Source organism: Prunus persica, chromosome G1 (genome assembly GCF_000346465.2).
Source record: "Prunus persica cultivar Lovell chromosome G1, Prunus_persica_NCBIv2, whole genome shotgun sequence".
In the NCBI taxonomy this organism is placed as follows: Eukaryota; Viridiplantae; Streptophyta; class Magnoliopsida; order Rosales; family Rosaceae; genus Prunus; species Prunus persica.
Window position 1 is genome coordinate 13064261 of NC_034009.1, and position 17810 is coordinate 13082070.

A 17810-nucleotide genomic window follows, 5' to 3' on the forward strand; every position below is an offset into this window, starting at 1 on the left:
AATGCAAAACTAAAATTTAATATAATTTATTTTTAAAAGGGTGCTTTTCCCAGTAAGTGACTTTTTCTTTTTCTTTTTTTCATTTTTTTTTTCAATAACGTTTTATAAGCTAAATTAAGATAAGGAAAGATAGATTTTTTATTTTTTATTTTTTATTTTATTGATTGAACTATGTTATCCAAATTTTAGGAGCAAAAGACGATCCCCCTACCTCTAATATTCCTCCACCATCTTTAGCTGATTCCATTGAATCTCTATTTGTTAAGCATTTCCTTACAAAATACACAAAAGTACAATCTTTAAAGAGTGAAATGTGCTGAAGAAGTTACTGGAAAATGTCTGCATCTTAAAGATTTTACAGAAATGCCAACAGAAAATTTTTCACATGGAGAGATAACAAAAAAGTTTGCAGATTGTATGACTAATTATATCGATGAGTGTGTTGAGAAACATATGAAGATTTAGTACTTAATTATCTTGTCAAATTTGAGCTCTGGTATGAACAATCTTACTTTATTCTCTTTCTTGACACGAAAGTTTAAAAAATATATATAGATATGGATACTTTCATATGTGCATGTAGTTTATGTGATCAATTTTTGTAATGGGATTTAAGCTCTAACACCCTGATTAAGGTTCACTTAAATCTCTAGCACGGTGACAAATTCTCCCACTTCGGCAACACTTGATCTAGCCGCTATAATTAGGATGACCAAAACTAAAGTTATAATATAATGCTCATTAAATGTTATTTTTTCTGTGTCACAGATGTCATTGCTGAGTAGATGTGGGAGGTGGACATTGAATATTTATGTGGTTTCGAAAGGGGTGTGATGTGGTGCCCAAGTAGTACTACATTGAATAAAAACAGTTCTTTGTTCAACCACTAAAGCAATGCTATCTTGTGTTTTGTCTCTTGACTTGTTAATAAAATTGTCCAATGCTTAGGGTTTGGAGTATTTACTCCCTCAGGTAAGGTCCTGGGTTCGAATCCTAGCATCCGTGTTGTGTGTGTAAGTTTAATATGCTATCGCCCCTTTCAATAGGAAAGGACCTCAAAAAAATTAATTGTCCAATGCTCTATTTTGTGCATGTCCTTATTTGTTAGGCCAGCTAACATGTCAAGCTAGATCAGAATGGCCAAGTTTAACCGGATGCATGTAATGGAAGTTAGGTGAGTTGATTGAGAAAATGTAGTTATTCCCTTGCACTCAAATTCTATCCCCTTTTTATGCATTAAAATAATACATGGGATGAGAGTTGATGTCTTTTCCAACAGAGAAAAAGATAGTTGGATCTAGGTGGACCATCACCATACATAAAGCACAAAGTTGACGGGTGATTGAGCGTTATAAAGCAACGTTGGTAGCCAAAGGATCCAATTAGACTTGTAGACTTGTGGAGTTGATTATCAAGATACATTATATTTGTCTGGTTGCAAAGATTAACAATATTTGAGTTCTTCTCTCATTAGCTCCAATTTTAGATTGACCTTTACAACAATTTGAGGCTTAAAATATTCCGTGATACTTGTGAGTATAACGCTATAGTGACTAGCGTTGTATGAAATGTTGAAAAAAATATTTGGAGAGAAAATTAGAGATCTGTCTCTATGGGAGAAAAGGAGAGATTAACGTTAGCAATGGGACTTGGAAGGAAGAAAGTGGCAGAGAGGACTGAGGTGGGTTTAGTTTTGACCGTGAAAGAAAATTGAGAATAAATCACGTCATTTTCTAATAAAACAAAATAAGGCCAATATAGGCATATTGATTTTTTCTTTTTTTTCTTTTTTTTTCCTGGAACGTCAGAAGATTCATTGTTCAATTGAAACTATAATTTGTGTGATAAATTAAGGAATGAAAAGGGAAAGAGACAACAGAGGGGAAAATATGCAACATAAACCATGATTCAGTTGACCTTCATATGCATCGAAACACAGAGCATAACAATATCGATAATAAGAAGAAAATTACTATTATTCTTAATCAAAAGACAATAAATTTATTATTTATTATTATTATTTGATTAATAATCTGGATGACTAGCTTGACTTTGTGTGCATGGCAAATAAGCCATATACTAGTTCCACCTTTGGCAAGGGGTGTGATTTATGATCCTAGTAACATCTTGTGATTCCTACATCAACCATGCAAATTAGACTCAAGTTGCAAATAGAGAAAGTAATTCTTCCCAATCACCCATGTTGCAGAGTCTACTAATGATTGGAATTAAGTAGCGTGTGGGGAGAAGCCAAAATGGCAGCAACCCCAGCCACTTAACACTGACCAAGTTGGGAAGGAAAAGAAGCAACCACCTTGATTGCCATATTACAATATTGCAGAATGAACGCAAAACTAACAGCAACCAACTTCCTGGAAAGAGCCCTTATATCATGTAACAAGCCCGGCACAAGAGCATAAATGAGCGACTTACCATGTAGAGCCTCAATTAGCACTTTAGCATCGGATTCTACAATAACTTTCCTCCACCCATGTCGAGTCACCACCTCCAGAGCTCTTCTAATAGCCTACACTTCAGACATGGCACTACAATCACATGGACTGAGCCCCTGACAACCCCTCGACTTGAACCAACCATGGTTATCTCGAAACACCTACCCAAAAGTGCAACCTGATTGAACCGAGGACAACCACCATCACAATTGGCCTTCGCAACTCCATGCCCAGCCCGTTGCCAAGAAGGTAAGGGAGGTGTCTTCAACTCCAGACAGCAAGTAGCGGAAAATAAAGTATGTCGTTATGCAGTATAGTTGAATTGGTTTTATTTGGATTGCATCCTGACTAGATAGGCAGCATAATCCCTAAAATTAGGATATCAAAATCCATCTAACATGTTCCATGAAATTAAGGAATCCAATAACATCAATTAGAAGTTTAATGGCATATGACCGCTATGTACAATTTAAATTTCATACCATGTAAAGAGATTCAGCATGAAATAATTCACATTAGAGGAGTCAAAAGCTTATTCTACAGATGCAACATGCCTTCTACAACGGAAACCTTTCAAAGATTTTTGTGTCTCTAGATCAGGCCTCAATCCTTTTTGGATCATTTCTTTAGCAAGCCTCAAAGCTTCACCCATTCTTTTATCTTGCACATAACCATTCACCAAGGCATTATAGCAAGAAGCAATATCAGGCACATGACCCAGAGCCACCAAGAAATTAAAGACCTTCTTTGCCTTATCCATCCTGCCAAGCAAACAGTATTCATTAACCAACATACTGCAAGATATTGTGCTAAGCTCCATACCATACTTAATTTTTGCCTCAAATACTTTGCGAGCCTCCTCTGTCATCCTTACTTGGCAGAGAGCATCCAAAAGTGTTCTCAACGTTATGGCATCAGGTAAGATCCCTCGACCTACCATTTCATCAAACAACCTTGTGGCTTCTCCCGATTGAGCTCTATGGCACATGCTATATATTAAACAGTTGTAAGTGACAAGGTTAGGTTTTAGACCTCCTTCAGTCATTAGCTCTAGCACAGTGAGGGCTTCATTGGTCCTTCGGCACTTGCAAAGATATTTTATAACAATGTTAAGGGTTACAACATTTGGTGGGATTCCTTCACCCATCATTTTATTCAACAACTTTGTGGCTTCTCTCCATTGGCCAGAATGGCACAATCCATTAATTAAGGAGTTGTAAGTCACAAGATTAGGCATTTGACCTCTACGGCTCATTTTCCCTTCCTTGCACAAAGCATCCAAAACAGCGTTGAATGTTACAATATCAGGCAAGGAACCACAATCAATCATGTTTTGAAATAACTGTGAGGCTTTTTCCCATTTGCAACACTTGCATGAAGCAGAAACTAAGGAATTGAAAATGAAAACATTAGGATTTATGCCTTTCCCAGTCATGTCCTCGAACAGAGCAAGCGCTTCTTGAATTCTTTCTTCTCGGCAAAGAGCACTGATTAGCACAGCGTAGGTATATACGTCTGGTGGAATTCCACTGTCAACCATGCAAATCAAGAAGTTCTTGGCTTTTTCCCACTTGCCTGGTTGGCACAATCCATAAATTAGAGTATTGTAGGTGACAACATCTGGGTATCCTTTTTCTTCAATTTTTCAGAACAACTCCACTGCCTCAGACAGGGCGCTATTCTTGCAAAGCCCTTGAAGCAAAGCATTCAAGGAATAAGCATCAGGCTCAAGACCATATTTAAAGGTAAGTGCTAAGACAGAGAAACCCAAGTCCACCCTGTTCAGACGGCATAAGCAATTCATGAAAATATTCATTGTAGTGACATCAGGTTGGAATTGACGGCAACCCATCAACTGTTTATACATAGATACTAGGGCAGAATAGTGCTTCATCTTGTAAAGTGCCCCAAACAAACATTTAAAAGTCCAATTAGAGGGAATGGGTTTCGTTTGAATCATGGAATTGAAGTAACCCAATGCTTCCTCTGACTTAAGTGTTCCAGATTTGCACCGTGTTTGAATCAGAGTCTCCATATCACTAACATTATTATCAGCATCAGAATGAAATTCACTTCTTTTCAGCAGAAAGGGAGTGACAAAGGAACGATTACCTGGTCGTGCGCTTTTGTAGTCTGGATCGTAACATTATGTACGTTTTCTTTTCGATGAAATTAAGTTGTGTATATTCATGTTGTGCTTGCATAATAAAGACTTGGTGTGTTCAAATTCTGTTTTACCAGAAGATTTAATTTTCCATTCTTTCTATAACCCACGTTTCCTGGCTTCTGTGTTTTATTTTTAAATCAATGAGGGTTGCGGGGTTTCGAATTTGAGACTTCTTACAACATTAGAATTGTAAAAGTATCACTAAACTAAAAGCTAGTTTGTGTTTTCTAGTCTTCAATTTTCGTTCTTTCTATAGCACAGGTTTTTGCAACAAATGTGCTGGCCTAAACCCAAGGTCTAAAATATCGATGATATCGGAAATATCGGTCATCCAAAAATATGGAAATTTCGATGGAAATATCGGGATATTATCGATATCGATAAAAATTGAATAAAAACCACGGAAATTGTAAGAAAAACTTGGAAATTTTTATTGAAACTTTGGAGAATGTCAATTTAGTCAATTGTCTATGAGTTTATCACAAAAAATTAGAAGGAAATGCATTGCATGATGGATTTAACTAATTTAAGTTGATTATACAGCAAGCGGGCAAACACTATGAGTGTAAAAAATATGTAATAATTAATGGAAAAAGATTAAATACACCGTAATCATTCATATATAATGATTTACTATAATATTTTACACTTTATACATTGCATGGTAAGATACATGAATGACTTAGTATGACGTAGCACAAGCAACAAAGGTTTCAAGCGAAACCTTGAGTAACAATAAAACTGGATTCCACCAGAAAATTAAGAGAAGCTCTCTTGGAATAATATGATTAAAAGTTGAGTTCCAGATACATTAGACAAACCTGTCTAAATACACATTTCTCAACAACCCTCAACCCTTCAACTACTAGGGGAGTTATTACATAAAACTGAAAAAACAGGATTAATTTGGAGTCTTAATAACGTACCTCCTAAACTGTCCAAAACAGAATTTATTGGAAAATTAACTACCAAACTTTAACTGCAGTTTTGGAAGGCCAAACGACCTCAGAATGCCAAAATCCACCTTATGTGACAGCAAAGCAGTGAGTTACACTCGTGGCTTCGTTCCCTTTCCGAAAAGGTATTTTGCGTCCTAATCGGAGCTTGGACGACAAAACTGCATATTCCCGCTACGTCCTTTTTCTAGCTCAACCGCGATAAAATCTGCCATCTGTTCTACATCAGTCCCCTCCACCTCCGAGGAACTCGACCCCGAGTTATGATTTGGATAAAGGACCTCATCTTCACGGAACTCATATAAATCTGCAACATTAAAAATATTGGATATTCCCATGAAATCTGGTAACTCAATAACATAGGCATTATCATTGATCCGTTTGAGCACTTTGTAAGGACCATATTTTTTTGGTTTAAGCTTGCTATATGTGCCAACTGGAAACCTCTCCTTCCTCAGAAATATCATCACAGAATCACCTTCCTGAAACACTTTAACTCGCCTATGCTTATCCGCAGCAGCTTTGTACTTAGCATTAGTTTGCTCAAGTTTCTGCTTGACTTCATCTCGAACAGCCACTACTTCCTCTGCCAAATTTTTTTGCTGCCACACTGGTTTGTTGGCCTCTAGGCAGTTTCACCAAATCTACAACATGGTTAGGCATAGCAGTATAAACAATGGAAAATGGAGACTTCCCGGTGGCACTATGGACTGCACTGTTATACGCAAACTCCACCTGCGGTAATGCATAATCCCATTGTTTTGGCTTCTCTCCACAGACGCTGCGTACCATATTGCCCAATGTTCGGTTTGTAACCTCAGTCTGGCCATCGGTTTGGGGATGGGCAGTGCTGCTACGATTCAAAGTAGTCCCAAACAGCCTCCACAAGGTGATCCAAAAATGGCTCAAGAACTTGGTGTCACGATCGGATGTAATGGATGTGGGGACCCCATGCAAGCGAACAACCTCCCTGAAAAACAGTTTGGCCATATTTGATGCATCAGCAGTCTTCTTGCAAGCTATGAAATGCGCCATTTTTGAGAACCGATCAACCACCACAAATACAGAATCCACTCCCCTTTGTGTTCGGGGCAAGCCGAGGACAAAATCCATAGCAAGATCCTGCCAAATATCGTTAAGAACTGGTAATGGCATATATAATCCGGTGTTTTGTACCTGCCCCTTCGAAGTTTGACAAGTGTAGCACTTGCGCACAATAGTTCCAACATCTCGTTTGAGCTGTGGCCAGTAAAATCTCTCTTCCATCCCTGCAATTGTTTTATCACGACCCAGGTGGCCACTCAACCCTCCACCATGCAAGTCCCGAATGAGCTTCTCCCTCAAAGAGGAAACTGGAATACACAGCTGGTTGCCTTTGAACAAGTATCCTTCATTAAGAAAGTAATCTGCCATCGGCTCTTGATTGGTGCACTTAGTCCAAATTTCCCGAAAATCAGCATCATCTTCATACAATTCCTTCAGACATTCAAACCCCACAACTTCTTGAGTCAGCGTAATTAACAATGAAGCTCTTCTACTTAGCGCATCCGCCACACGATTTGTCTTGCCGGAAGTATGCTTGATAACGAACGAGAATTTCTGCAAGAAAGTCACCCATCTAGCATGCATTTTATCAATATTTTTCTGGCTGTTAATATACTTCAACGCTTGATGATCTGTAAATAAAACAAATTCCTTCTGGATAAGATAGTGCTTCCATTGCTTCAAAGCCCGAACAACCGCATAGAACTCTTGGTCATAAGTACTCCACTTTTGACGTGCATCGCTCAATTTTTCAGAGAAGAATGCAACTGGCCGCTTGTCTTGTGAAAGCACAGCTCCGACTCCCACACCGCTGGCATCACATTCAACTTCGAAAACTTTCTCAAAGTTTGGAAGGGCTAAAACTGGCGCGGTGCAAAGCTTTTCTTTTATTTCTGCAAAGCTCCTCTCTTGCTCCTCTCCCCAATTGAACCGGCCCTTCTTTAAACACTCTGTGATAGGTGCAGCGATAGAGCTGAAATGCCTCACAAATCTCCTGTAAAAGGTGGCCAAGCCATGGAAACTCCGAACTTCAGAAACTGTTTTTGGAGCTGGCCAGTCAAGGATTGCCTTGATCTTCTCGTCGTCAACCTGGATACCATTCTCACCAACAACAAAACCCAAGAACAGTAGCTTATTTGTGCAGAAAGTACATTTTTTAAGGTTCACAAACAGTTTATTTTCTCTCAAAACGTCTAAAACTTGCCTCAAATGCACAAGATGTTCTTCTTTTGTGGTGCTGTAAATTAAAATGTCATCGAAATAAACCACGACAAAAGAGCCAATAAATGGTCGAAGAACCTGATTCATGAGTCTCATGAAGGTGCTAGGCGCATTTGACAATCCGAATGGCATCACCAACCATTCAAATAATCCGTCCTTGCTCTTGAACGCTGTTTTCCATTCGTCGCCAGGTCTGATGCGAATCTGGTGATAACCGCTTCGCAAATCTATCTTGGAAAACACCTTTGAGCCGCTAAGAACATCCAGCATATTCTCCAATCGTGGAATGGGAAACCTGTACTTCACTGTTATCTTGTTGATTGCTCGGCTGTCAACACACATTCGCCAAGTCTTGTCTTTCTTCGGAACCAACAAAACAGGAACTGCGCAGGGACTCAAACTCTCCCTGATAAATCCCTTCCGCAGTAATTCTTCAATCTGCTCTCTGAGGATGTCATTCTCCTTGGGGCTCATCCGATAATGGGGCAGATTCGGAAGGCTAGCTCCAGGCACCAAGTCAATTCGGTGTTGTATGTCCCGCATAGGTGGCAGCTCGTTTGGTAGATTTTCAGAAAATAATTCCTGAAATTGAGACAAAATCTGCTGCACATCTTGTGGAATGTCACCTCCTCCTCGGCCAAGTTTTAACAACCCCTTCAACACCAAGGGACAAAAACACTCCGCTTCCTTGACTGCCTCGTTCAACTCCTACTCGTTGCTAATTAGGGTTAGGAAGCTAGAACTCCTCGTTTTGGCCTCAACAGAGGGTTTTGAGGGCTGTGTAGTTGCCATTGCAATTTTCCGGTTGTTCCAAGAGAACAGAATGACATTATCTCGTCCCTTGAAAGTCGCATCCACATCAAATTGCCAAGGACGCCCTAATAAAATATGGCATGCATCCATGTCAATAACATCACATAAGACATCATCTCTGTAATGCTTACCAATAGACAGCGGCACACGGCAAGTCTCAGCTACACGAACCGAAGAGCCTTTTTTAACCCAACCTAGTGAGTAAGGGCTGACATGTGGCTCCGTTGATAGCTGCAAATATTCCACCAATTTCTTTGACACGAAATTCTCGCAACTTCCATTGTCGACGATCACATCACAAACCTTGTTTTTGATTGAGCAGAGGGAACGAAAAATATTATGACGCTGCCCCTCCTCCTTTGGTGCCAAAAGAACTCTCTGCAAAACTAGGGTAATCTTCTCCATTCCTTCTTCAACTGCAAATTCAGCCCCTGCATAATCATTTTCCCCGACTTCATCGTTTTCTTCATCTTCATCGGCTTCTTCGATAAAGTTAACCTGCTTCCGCTCTGGACAAACATTAGAACGATGCCCTGGTTTTTGGCAACGGTAACATATGTCCGTCATGGGCTTAGCATACGGATTCTGGGACTGGTTTCGGGGCTGCCCTCTGTTGTAATTCCGGCTGCTGCCCTCGTTGAAGTTTTTGTTTTGGCCAACTGTTGTTGGTTTTGTCATCCCTCCAGAACTCTGCTGCTGTGCTTTCCCCTTATCTCCTGCGCCACTAGAAGCACCAGCAGTATAATCAGAGGCTTCCGTCGCATTCCTGCGGAAGTTGGGTTGGCGTTTCTCCTTCTCCAACAGTTTAGCCTTCAATGCCATGTTAATCGCCTCCTGCAAAGTCCATATATTCTGCATGCCAATTTTTTCCTGGATGGAAATTTTCAGCCCATTGTTGTACCTTGCGACCTTTTGATTGTCAGTCTCGGTCAAATGGTTTCGCTCTGCCAAACGCATGAACTCTTCGGTATACTCAGAAACCGAACGGGTGCCTTGCGCACAGCCTAGGTACATACGGTAGAGAATCTGCTCATAATCTGTGGGCAAGAATCGTTCCATCATAAGCGACTTCATCTTCCGCCATGTTCGAACCCTCTGTTTTCCTTGCCTCTGCCGTAAATTTTGCAATTGATCCCACCAAACAGCTGCTGTAGCTTTAAGGCGGAAAGCTACCATCTTCACCATCTTATGCTCAGGAACCTCCATAATATCGAAAAACCTCTCCACTTCTACAAGCCAATCCAAGAAGTCTTCAATCTTCAGATTTCCCCAAAAGTTAGGAATTTCTGCTTTAATCCGATAATCGCCAAAATTCTCGTAATTACGATTATGATGACGAGGATTATTAGCCGGCGGTGGTGGTTCTTCAAGTTCTTCTTCTGACTCGGACTCACTATCCGGATTAAGTTGCCTCCTATTGTCTCTTCTCTCGCCATCTCTTCTTTCGTTATCTCTGCCTTCTCTCCTATTGTTGCCACCAAGAGCTTGCAACAACAATTCTCGCATCTCCCCAAATTGGTTGGTTAGGTTGTCGATCAGTCGGTTTTGAGCGTCCAGATCTGCTCGGGTAATTGGGGTTGGGACATCAGCTTCTCGATCACCCATAATAAGATAAAGACAAGAATACCGAGACGGGAGAGACCCGCTCTGATACCACTTGACGCAGCACAAGCAACAAAGGTTTCAAGCGAAACCTTGAGTAACAATAAAACTGGATTCCACCAGAAAATTAAGAGAAGCTCTCTTGGAATAATATGATTAAAAGTTGAGTTCCAGATACATTAGACAAACCTGTCTAAATACACATTTCTCAACAACCCTCAACCCTTCAACTACTAGGGGAGTTATTACATAAAACTGAAAAAACAGGATTAATTTGGAGTCTTAATAACGTAACTCCTAAGCTGTCCAAAACAGAATTTATTGGAAAATTAACTACCAAACTTTAACTGCAGTTTTGGAAGGCCAAACGACCTCAGAATGCCAAAATCCACCTTATGTCACAGCAAAGCAGTGAGTTACACTCGTGGCTTCGTTCCCTTTCCGAAAAGGTATTTTGCGTCCTAATCGGAGCTTGGACGACAAAACTGCATATTCCCGCTACGTCCTTTTTCTAGCTCAACCGCAATAAAATCTGTCATCTGTTCTACATCATAGTACCACATAGAGTTCCTACGATGTTCAAATTTTCCACTATCTTCATCATCTCTATGTGTAGAGTAAGTGTATTGTGAAGAGTAGTCATCAAATGATAAATCCCCAAAATAGTTTTGCATGTAATTGTTAACATTCCACCCATATAAATATAAATATTTTAGCATATTATCACAAAAACATAAGTGATATGGTGTTTAAGGTGTTAGAGGAGTAAAATGGGAGGGGTTCATATCCCCTTTGTGCTTTTTTCTCCCCTTTTTTCCTTTTTTTTTAATAACTTTTTTTTTTCCTTCACATCGATATTTTCGATATTTTCGATATTTTAGCGATATTACACCGATATTTTGACAAAATATTGCTGAAATGTGAGCAAAATTATCGACATCGATATTTTCCGATATTATCGTCGATATTTATACGATATGTACATGGATATGTTCCGAAATATCCGTGATTCAAAAAAACCGAAATATCCTCGATATTTCCTCGATATTATCGATATTTCAGACTATGCCTAAACCCATTTCCTTCAATTAGAGCATCTCCAAGGGAGATGTCAAATGCAAAATGTTAAAGTTGTATTTGATGGCTGTAATTTGACATTGGAAAAAATTAAACTCCACCCGAAATGTCAAATATCATATTATTTTATTTTATTTTTAAAAGGAAATGGGGCCTATGATGCGTTAAGTTTTAAAAGAGAGTAATGATAGTGGAGTTCATGACTAAAAAATATTAAAATAATATTTGACATCAAGCTTTTTGACTTCTCGGTTTAGTATTTGGTTGAAGGATGCTACTTTTCCTGCAAAACTTCACGGAAAATATATATTATAAAATTGTAATTTACATTGATATAGTCGATTAAATAAAATCAATGAAATTATAGCAAAATACTTATCTTTTGGGATGTAGAAGTTGCTTTCCATTGATACTTGAGTAGAATAATAGTTTTAGGTTGAGGCGTGTCATTCATTGTGCTTAAGAGTAGATTTCGCCCCTTAGAGACAATGTCTCGGTGCAGCAAGATTGTATGGCGCCCTACCCTCCAGAATACAACAACCTATGACCCTCATAAGCGTACACTCGCAACCTATGACCCTCCAGCATGCATGACATGCCAACTAATGATTTACCTCAAGCTTAGCCCTCTCTACGCATGTGCAACTCCTTGAAACATGCATAGATCATAACTATAGATTTTAAAAGAAATTGGTAGCACCCGCTAAACATAAAAATCTACTTCTACCATGGGCTCATAAATGTTACTTATACAAAATTTGTCGTAATTAACTTCATTCGTATACGAGGCAAGGGGTGTTAGTTGGACTGGCCCGGGTCTTTAGTGTGCTTTCAAGTGGTCCTCAGTTCAAGCCTTGTGGTATCCCTGTTTGTGAGTTTTCCCTTCTACCCTTTCTAACTTTAGCAACCGAAAAAAAAAAAAAACGAATCTCCCAAATATTATCCTCTTTTATTAAAGAATACGGGTCAACCACCGGAGACTAGACCATTGGACCAGATAATATAGACGCGCGAACATAATTGATTCCACTAGTCCAGGGCCATCCTTGAGATTTTGAGGGCCCTGTGCGAACTTAAATTGGGGCTTCACATAATCCAATATGAAATACTATAAATAAAAATTTGGCATAGCTTAATGTTTATAACTAAAAGTCATGAATAAATATGTAATGACAATCAGAAATCAAATTCATAAAAATTTAAATGTTTATATTTGATAAAATTAAATGTTTGGTACAAAAATAAGCTCGTTGTGCCCCTACAAGGTCCTTTGCTACCTCCAATAAGCAATTTGTGTTTAATAGGAAAAAAAATTAGCAATCACAAATTAAAAAGTAGTTGCACACAAATTCCTGAAATTTGAATTTGACTATTTGATTTTCAGTGTTCTTTATGAATATAGGAATTCGGGTTTTCTCTTTTTTGTGTTGAAATTCCTGAAATTGAAAGAATAACTAAAATTGTCAAAGGATTGAAAAAAGAACCAAAGAGAGATTGATGAATGATGATGATTACTTACCAGAAAATCAGAGTTAAAATAAAAGAAGAAGCCATGAAGTTTTTTTTGTTTTGTTTTGAATGAAAAAAGTACTTTTCTTAGATGAGAAATTTTTTTTTAAAAATGTTTTAAAAGAATGATCGGAGTAGAAAGTGTTTGGGGGATATATATATATATATAAACAGCATATAGACCGACTTCAGCAAGAATCGAACTCTGGCGCTACGTTAAATGGAGAAGCGCTGGAGCCAACTCCACCAGACACGCCCTTGTGCAAATGTCTTGCACGCTATACTATTATACATTTAAGGACCCACCCCGAATTTTCTCAAAACCCGAGACGAACCCTTTGGAATTCCTGACATCACCCCGATGCCAGGCCCACTTACTAAAAACCGAGACTTCCTGCCGAAATTTCGGCAGAGTCTCCCCTATAAATTGGACATTTCCCAAAATTTCAACCTGCATAAAAACGCATTTAATATCCACAACTGGCAGCATGCACAATATAATTTCATGCAAATTCACATAAATGGCCTTCGACCTTCCAATAATTTTTCAAACAACTACCAAACAAATCAAATACAAATTATGACTAATATTTAGTCTGCGGCTGCACCTAATAACCTTAGGCTGCCTACGTACCCTCCTTGAGGGATCAAGCCACACGTAGTTCTTCCCTAAAACCCAGTTCCCCACTTGGGCAATACCTTATTTCATTTCTTTGTATTTCATATAATCTCCCCATACGCCGGTACAACCAACGCCACGTATGGGGCCTGTCAACACGCCTGATAACCTACGCCACGTGCGACCATGCCATACTATCATAATATCTCCCCATACGCCGGTACAACCAACGCCACGTATGGGGCATGTCCCAACGCCGGATAACCTACGTCACGTGGGACCTCAATATCATATCACATAACTCCCCATACGCCGGTACAACCAACGCCACGTATGGGGTCTGTCGACACGCCGGATAACCTACGCCACGTGCGACCTTAATACAATATCACAATAGCTCCCCATACGCCGGTACAACCAACGCCACGTATGGGGCCTGTCTCAACGCCGGATAACCTACGCCACGTGAGACCTGAACATCATATTGCAAATCTCCCCATACGCCGGTACAACCAACGCCACGTATAGGGCCTGTCCCAACGCCGGATAACCTACGCCACGCGGGACCTAACTTTCACTTGGTGGTGCTTGTAGTGAATCCAACATCCGAGGAGGTACCTAAAGTAGTGCGTATAGCACTCCAAACTGACACTCTAGACTCTGTTGTACCCTTGTACAACCATATATAATTTATAATTATATAAATTAATTCTATTATTGTGTAACCCTCCACAATAGTCTAGTACCTGAAAATCTCCCATAGAAAGGTGAGATTACTCCGGGAGACTCACGGTCAACCAAGGGTCGAACTACTCTAACCCTGGTCAACCGGACTTGCAGAACCCACGACCTCCAATTTCCGATCCGAAAGTCTCTATGGGTTCTACCAGGTACAGGACACTTGTCCTGCGAGTTTGGTTCAGATCGGACGTTCGGATTGCTCACGATCGCACGATCTGACGGTTAATATAAAATATAAACTTAAAATTATTATTCGGAACATCCGGGGCTCCGATTCACGATCCGTGAATTCCTACACGATCCTATCAATACCTAGATTAACATATATTAAATTTGGGACCATCCGACGGTCCCAACCTATCGAACCCGGATAACGCGCAATATGCGATTATCCGTTCGATAGTCAAACGACGTCCGAATTGAGATCTGCGAAATCCTACGCACTCGTGACAACCTAAGGATCTCATCGGAACACATCGCTTCCTTTCTACTGTGCCCACGTGCCGTCGCACGCGCCGGCAGCGCGTGGGTGCCCAAAGCGATAACGCTTCGCCGGAAAATCTCAAAACCACGGCTCCAAACTCCTACCCTAGGTATAACACCCTATTTGGAGCCACTTTTGTTCTTGGACCTACCCCAAAAAGTGGCCGGAAATGGCCGATCACGGCGGCCGAAGTTTCGGCCGATTTTCAATTCGAAAATCGAGTTGTCTACGCTAAGAATCGATCTAATCCTACCCAACCATCAGCTAGAGCAGCTCGAGAGGTTCAAGATCCATACCTGGGTCGACGGAATTGGTGGCCGGAGGAGGGAGATCGACGGCGTTGAAGTTTTGACGACCTCCCGGCGGTTTTCTGCATTTTCCGGCCAGCAACGGCCGCGTCGCCGGCGGGGAATGGTCGGGGAAGGAAGGGGACGTCGTCCCGGTCAGTTTGGTACCGGCCCCGCCCACAGCCGTGGTCGGTGGCCGGAGATACAAGGAGAGAAAGAGAGAGAGCCGACGGGAGAGAGAGAGAAGTCGCGGGAGAGAGAGAGAGAGAGAAAAAAACCAGATTTTTATAAAAAAATCCCATTTCGAAATATTTACGATTATGCCACTGGACTTCTTTTGACCATATCTCTCTCGTTACAACTCCGATTCGAGCCCACTACGTGTCTGTGAACTCGTCTCAGTACGACCTATCCAAAAATATAAGTCACGGTCCCAAACTCTCTCCGGTTAAAAATATGACTAAAATACCCTTAAATAATTAAATAATTAAATAAGGGTAAAATTTGGGAAATTTGGGGTCGGGGTGTTACAATACAATTCCTATAATATTAATATATATACTATAAAGAATTTTTTTTTCGAGGGGCCCTGTGCGGTGGCACCACTTGCACCACCCCAGGGCCGCCCCTGCACTAGTCCATGTCTCATGAACCACCTTATACCAGTCTTTACTACACAATTAATTGACTTGCAGCTTTGATGATTTGGGTGATAACTAGACATGTCCAATTGCCGTCAATTTGGATCCAAAGATTTTCAACTTTGGCAGGTCCAAATTAAATCCGATGTCTGAAAATTCTGAAAAGAATTGAATTGGAATGAAAATGTATTTCAAAATTCTGAATATTTCGGACTCCAACATATATTGGTGTTTCAAGTTTGGATTACTAAACTTTATGTTAAACTAAATATGACATACCGCTTGGGATTGCTTCTATAAAAAGTACTTATGCTCATAACCATTTTTGTTCGAAGCAACTTTATTAGAAGAATGTTGAAATTTTTGTTAAAAATGCAAGTGCTTCTTAGAAAACACTTTGATTAGTGCTTCTCCAGAAAGGGCCAAAAAGCAGTTTACATTTTTTCTGTCAAGCACAGTCATAAACGCTTTTAATTGTTAGAAAGCACTTTTATCTCTTCCATATAAACACTCCCAAATAAGCCCATAATGACTAAAGACAAGTTGTTCCACAAGAATAACATCTATAAATACTAACATATCAATAAAACGAACTGGAAGTAACCCTTGGCCGAGTTGGAGTTAATTGATATAAAACATCTAGTTTTATTTTCTGGAAGTAAGGAAGAAAAAAAAAAAGAAATAGGCTTTCGATTTCCTTGTAAAATATGGAAAGAATTCATCAGAAGAAGATATTAGAAATGGACCGGCCGGTACAGGGAGACTTGGGTTCGAGACTCTAATTTCTACGTTAAGTCGTTTTACTTCTCTTAATTTTCTGATTGCATTTTTCTTTTAATCACAGACATCACTTTCTTAGTGCATATTGGATATCAAATTTGGGAAGCTGGCAATAAGGCCTACAAGGCAATCACAAAAGGAAAGTCACAGTGGCAACTGGATTGGAACCAATTTTGCCGAATTATTAAAATAGAACCCGGAACGAGCCTTACAAGGTATTCCCCAAATATTTATTTGAGATATAGAATACTAAACCACATGCACCCTTCTCCATGGCGCCAATTATATGTCCAAGGGAAGTTGTTCCTGTTGCAACTTGCAATATATATGTTAGTTTGCTTGGTTGTTTATCTCCAACTGTGAATTAATGTTGGCCAAAGTTACTGTCAGTTGGAATTTTCATAAGTACGTGCTGGAGCAAAGCTGAACGCTGACTACCATTGTCAGAGGGTGGAGTCCATGTACAACTATAGGATTATGTATAGAAGCTAAATGACGACATGAACGTGTGAGAAACGCAGACGCTGATATGTATATATGTCTTTGACGTTGGTTCAGAAACGACTTGAACGTGTGAGAAACGCTGACGCTGATATGTATATATGTCTTTGGCATAGGTTCAGAGAACGACCCGGTTGTCGTAGACTGGATAACATTAATTGGAACAAACAAATTAGTAAAGAGGAAGAAACAATTTGACTTTACAAAGGGACAAAATATTTAGGTTTTTTTTAGTAATTAAGTCCATTTTAGCCGGACATATTATACAAAAATCCATATAGAACGTATTTGGAGATAAAAACTCAAAACTAGTTATTTATTATTTTTTAATTGATTATTAGTGTAAAAGTATATACATGCTGATATATGGAAAAATAATACAACTTACCTGGTGATTTACGACCAATTTTGTAACTTTTCGGTTTGGATTTTCAGTTTTCATATATTTTTTTAAAGCGTACTGAGAATGTATTGGAGAAAGGAAGATATTCAGAAAAGATGGACGAATGATGGTGCAAGGGGTGGGCATCAATCCGGCCGATCCGGTCAATCCGGCCGAACCGATTATATTGGATTGGTTTGGTTTGGTTTTGACCAAAGAAAAAGTCAACATTTTGAAAAACCGAACCGAACCGAACCGATTTGGTTTGGTTCAACTGTGGTTTGAGAGTTTTAAAAACTGTCCTAAACCGAACCGGATCGATTATAAATCAATTTATTATTTATTTAATTTAGTTTACATGTGGCAAGGTTTGAGTGGTTATTTAAGAGTGTACCATGTACCCTGCAACACTTGATTGGACTCCAAAACTACAACTCACGGACACATCTAAGTTATCTAACCATTCTCTCTCCCTCAGAAGAGCCTCTCTCCTATCTCCTTTCCTTCGTCTCTTAACCCTAGCCGCAACTCCC

General features: G+C 39.7%; 1 protein-coding gene and 1 pseudogene across 1 annotated transcript; both read right to left on the reverse strand.

The window, feature by feature from the left end:
* On the reverse strand, positions 2161–4677 carry LOC18793056 (annotated as a pseudogene).
* LOC109946426 lies at positions 5714–10259 on the reverse strand. Its single transcript, XM_020554106.1, has 6 exons — positions 8604–10259; positions 7650–8495; positions 7156–7559; positions 6875–6915; positions 6167–6286; positions 5714–6135 (listed from the first exon to the last, which is right to left on the reverse strand). Exons 1-6 carry the CDS (start codon positions 10257–10259, stop codon positions 5714–5716), a joined length of 3489 nt encoding a protein of 1162 aa, XP_020409695.1.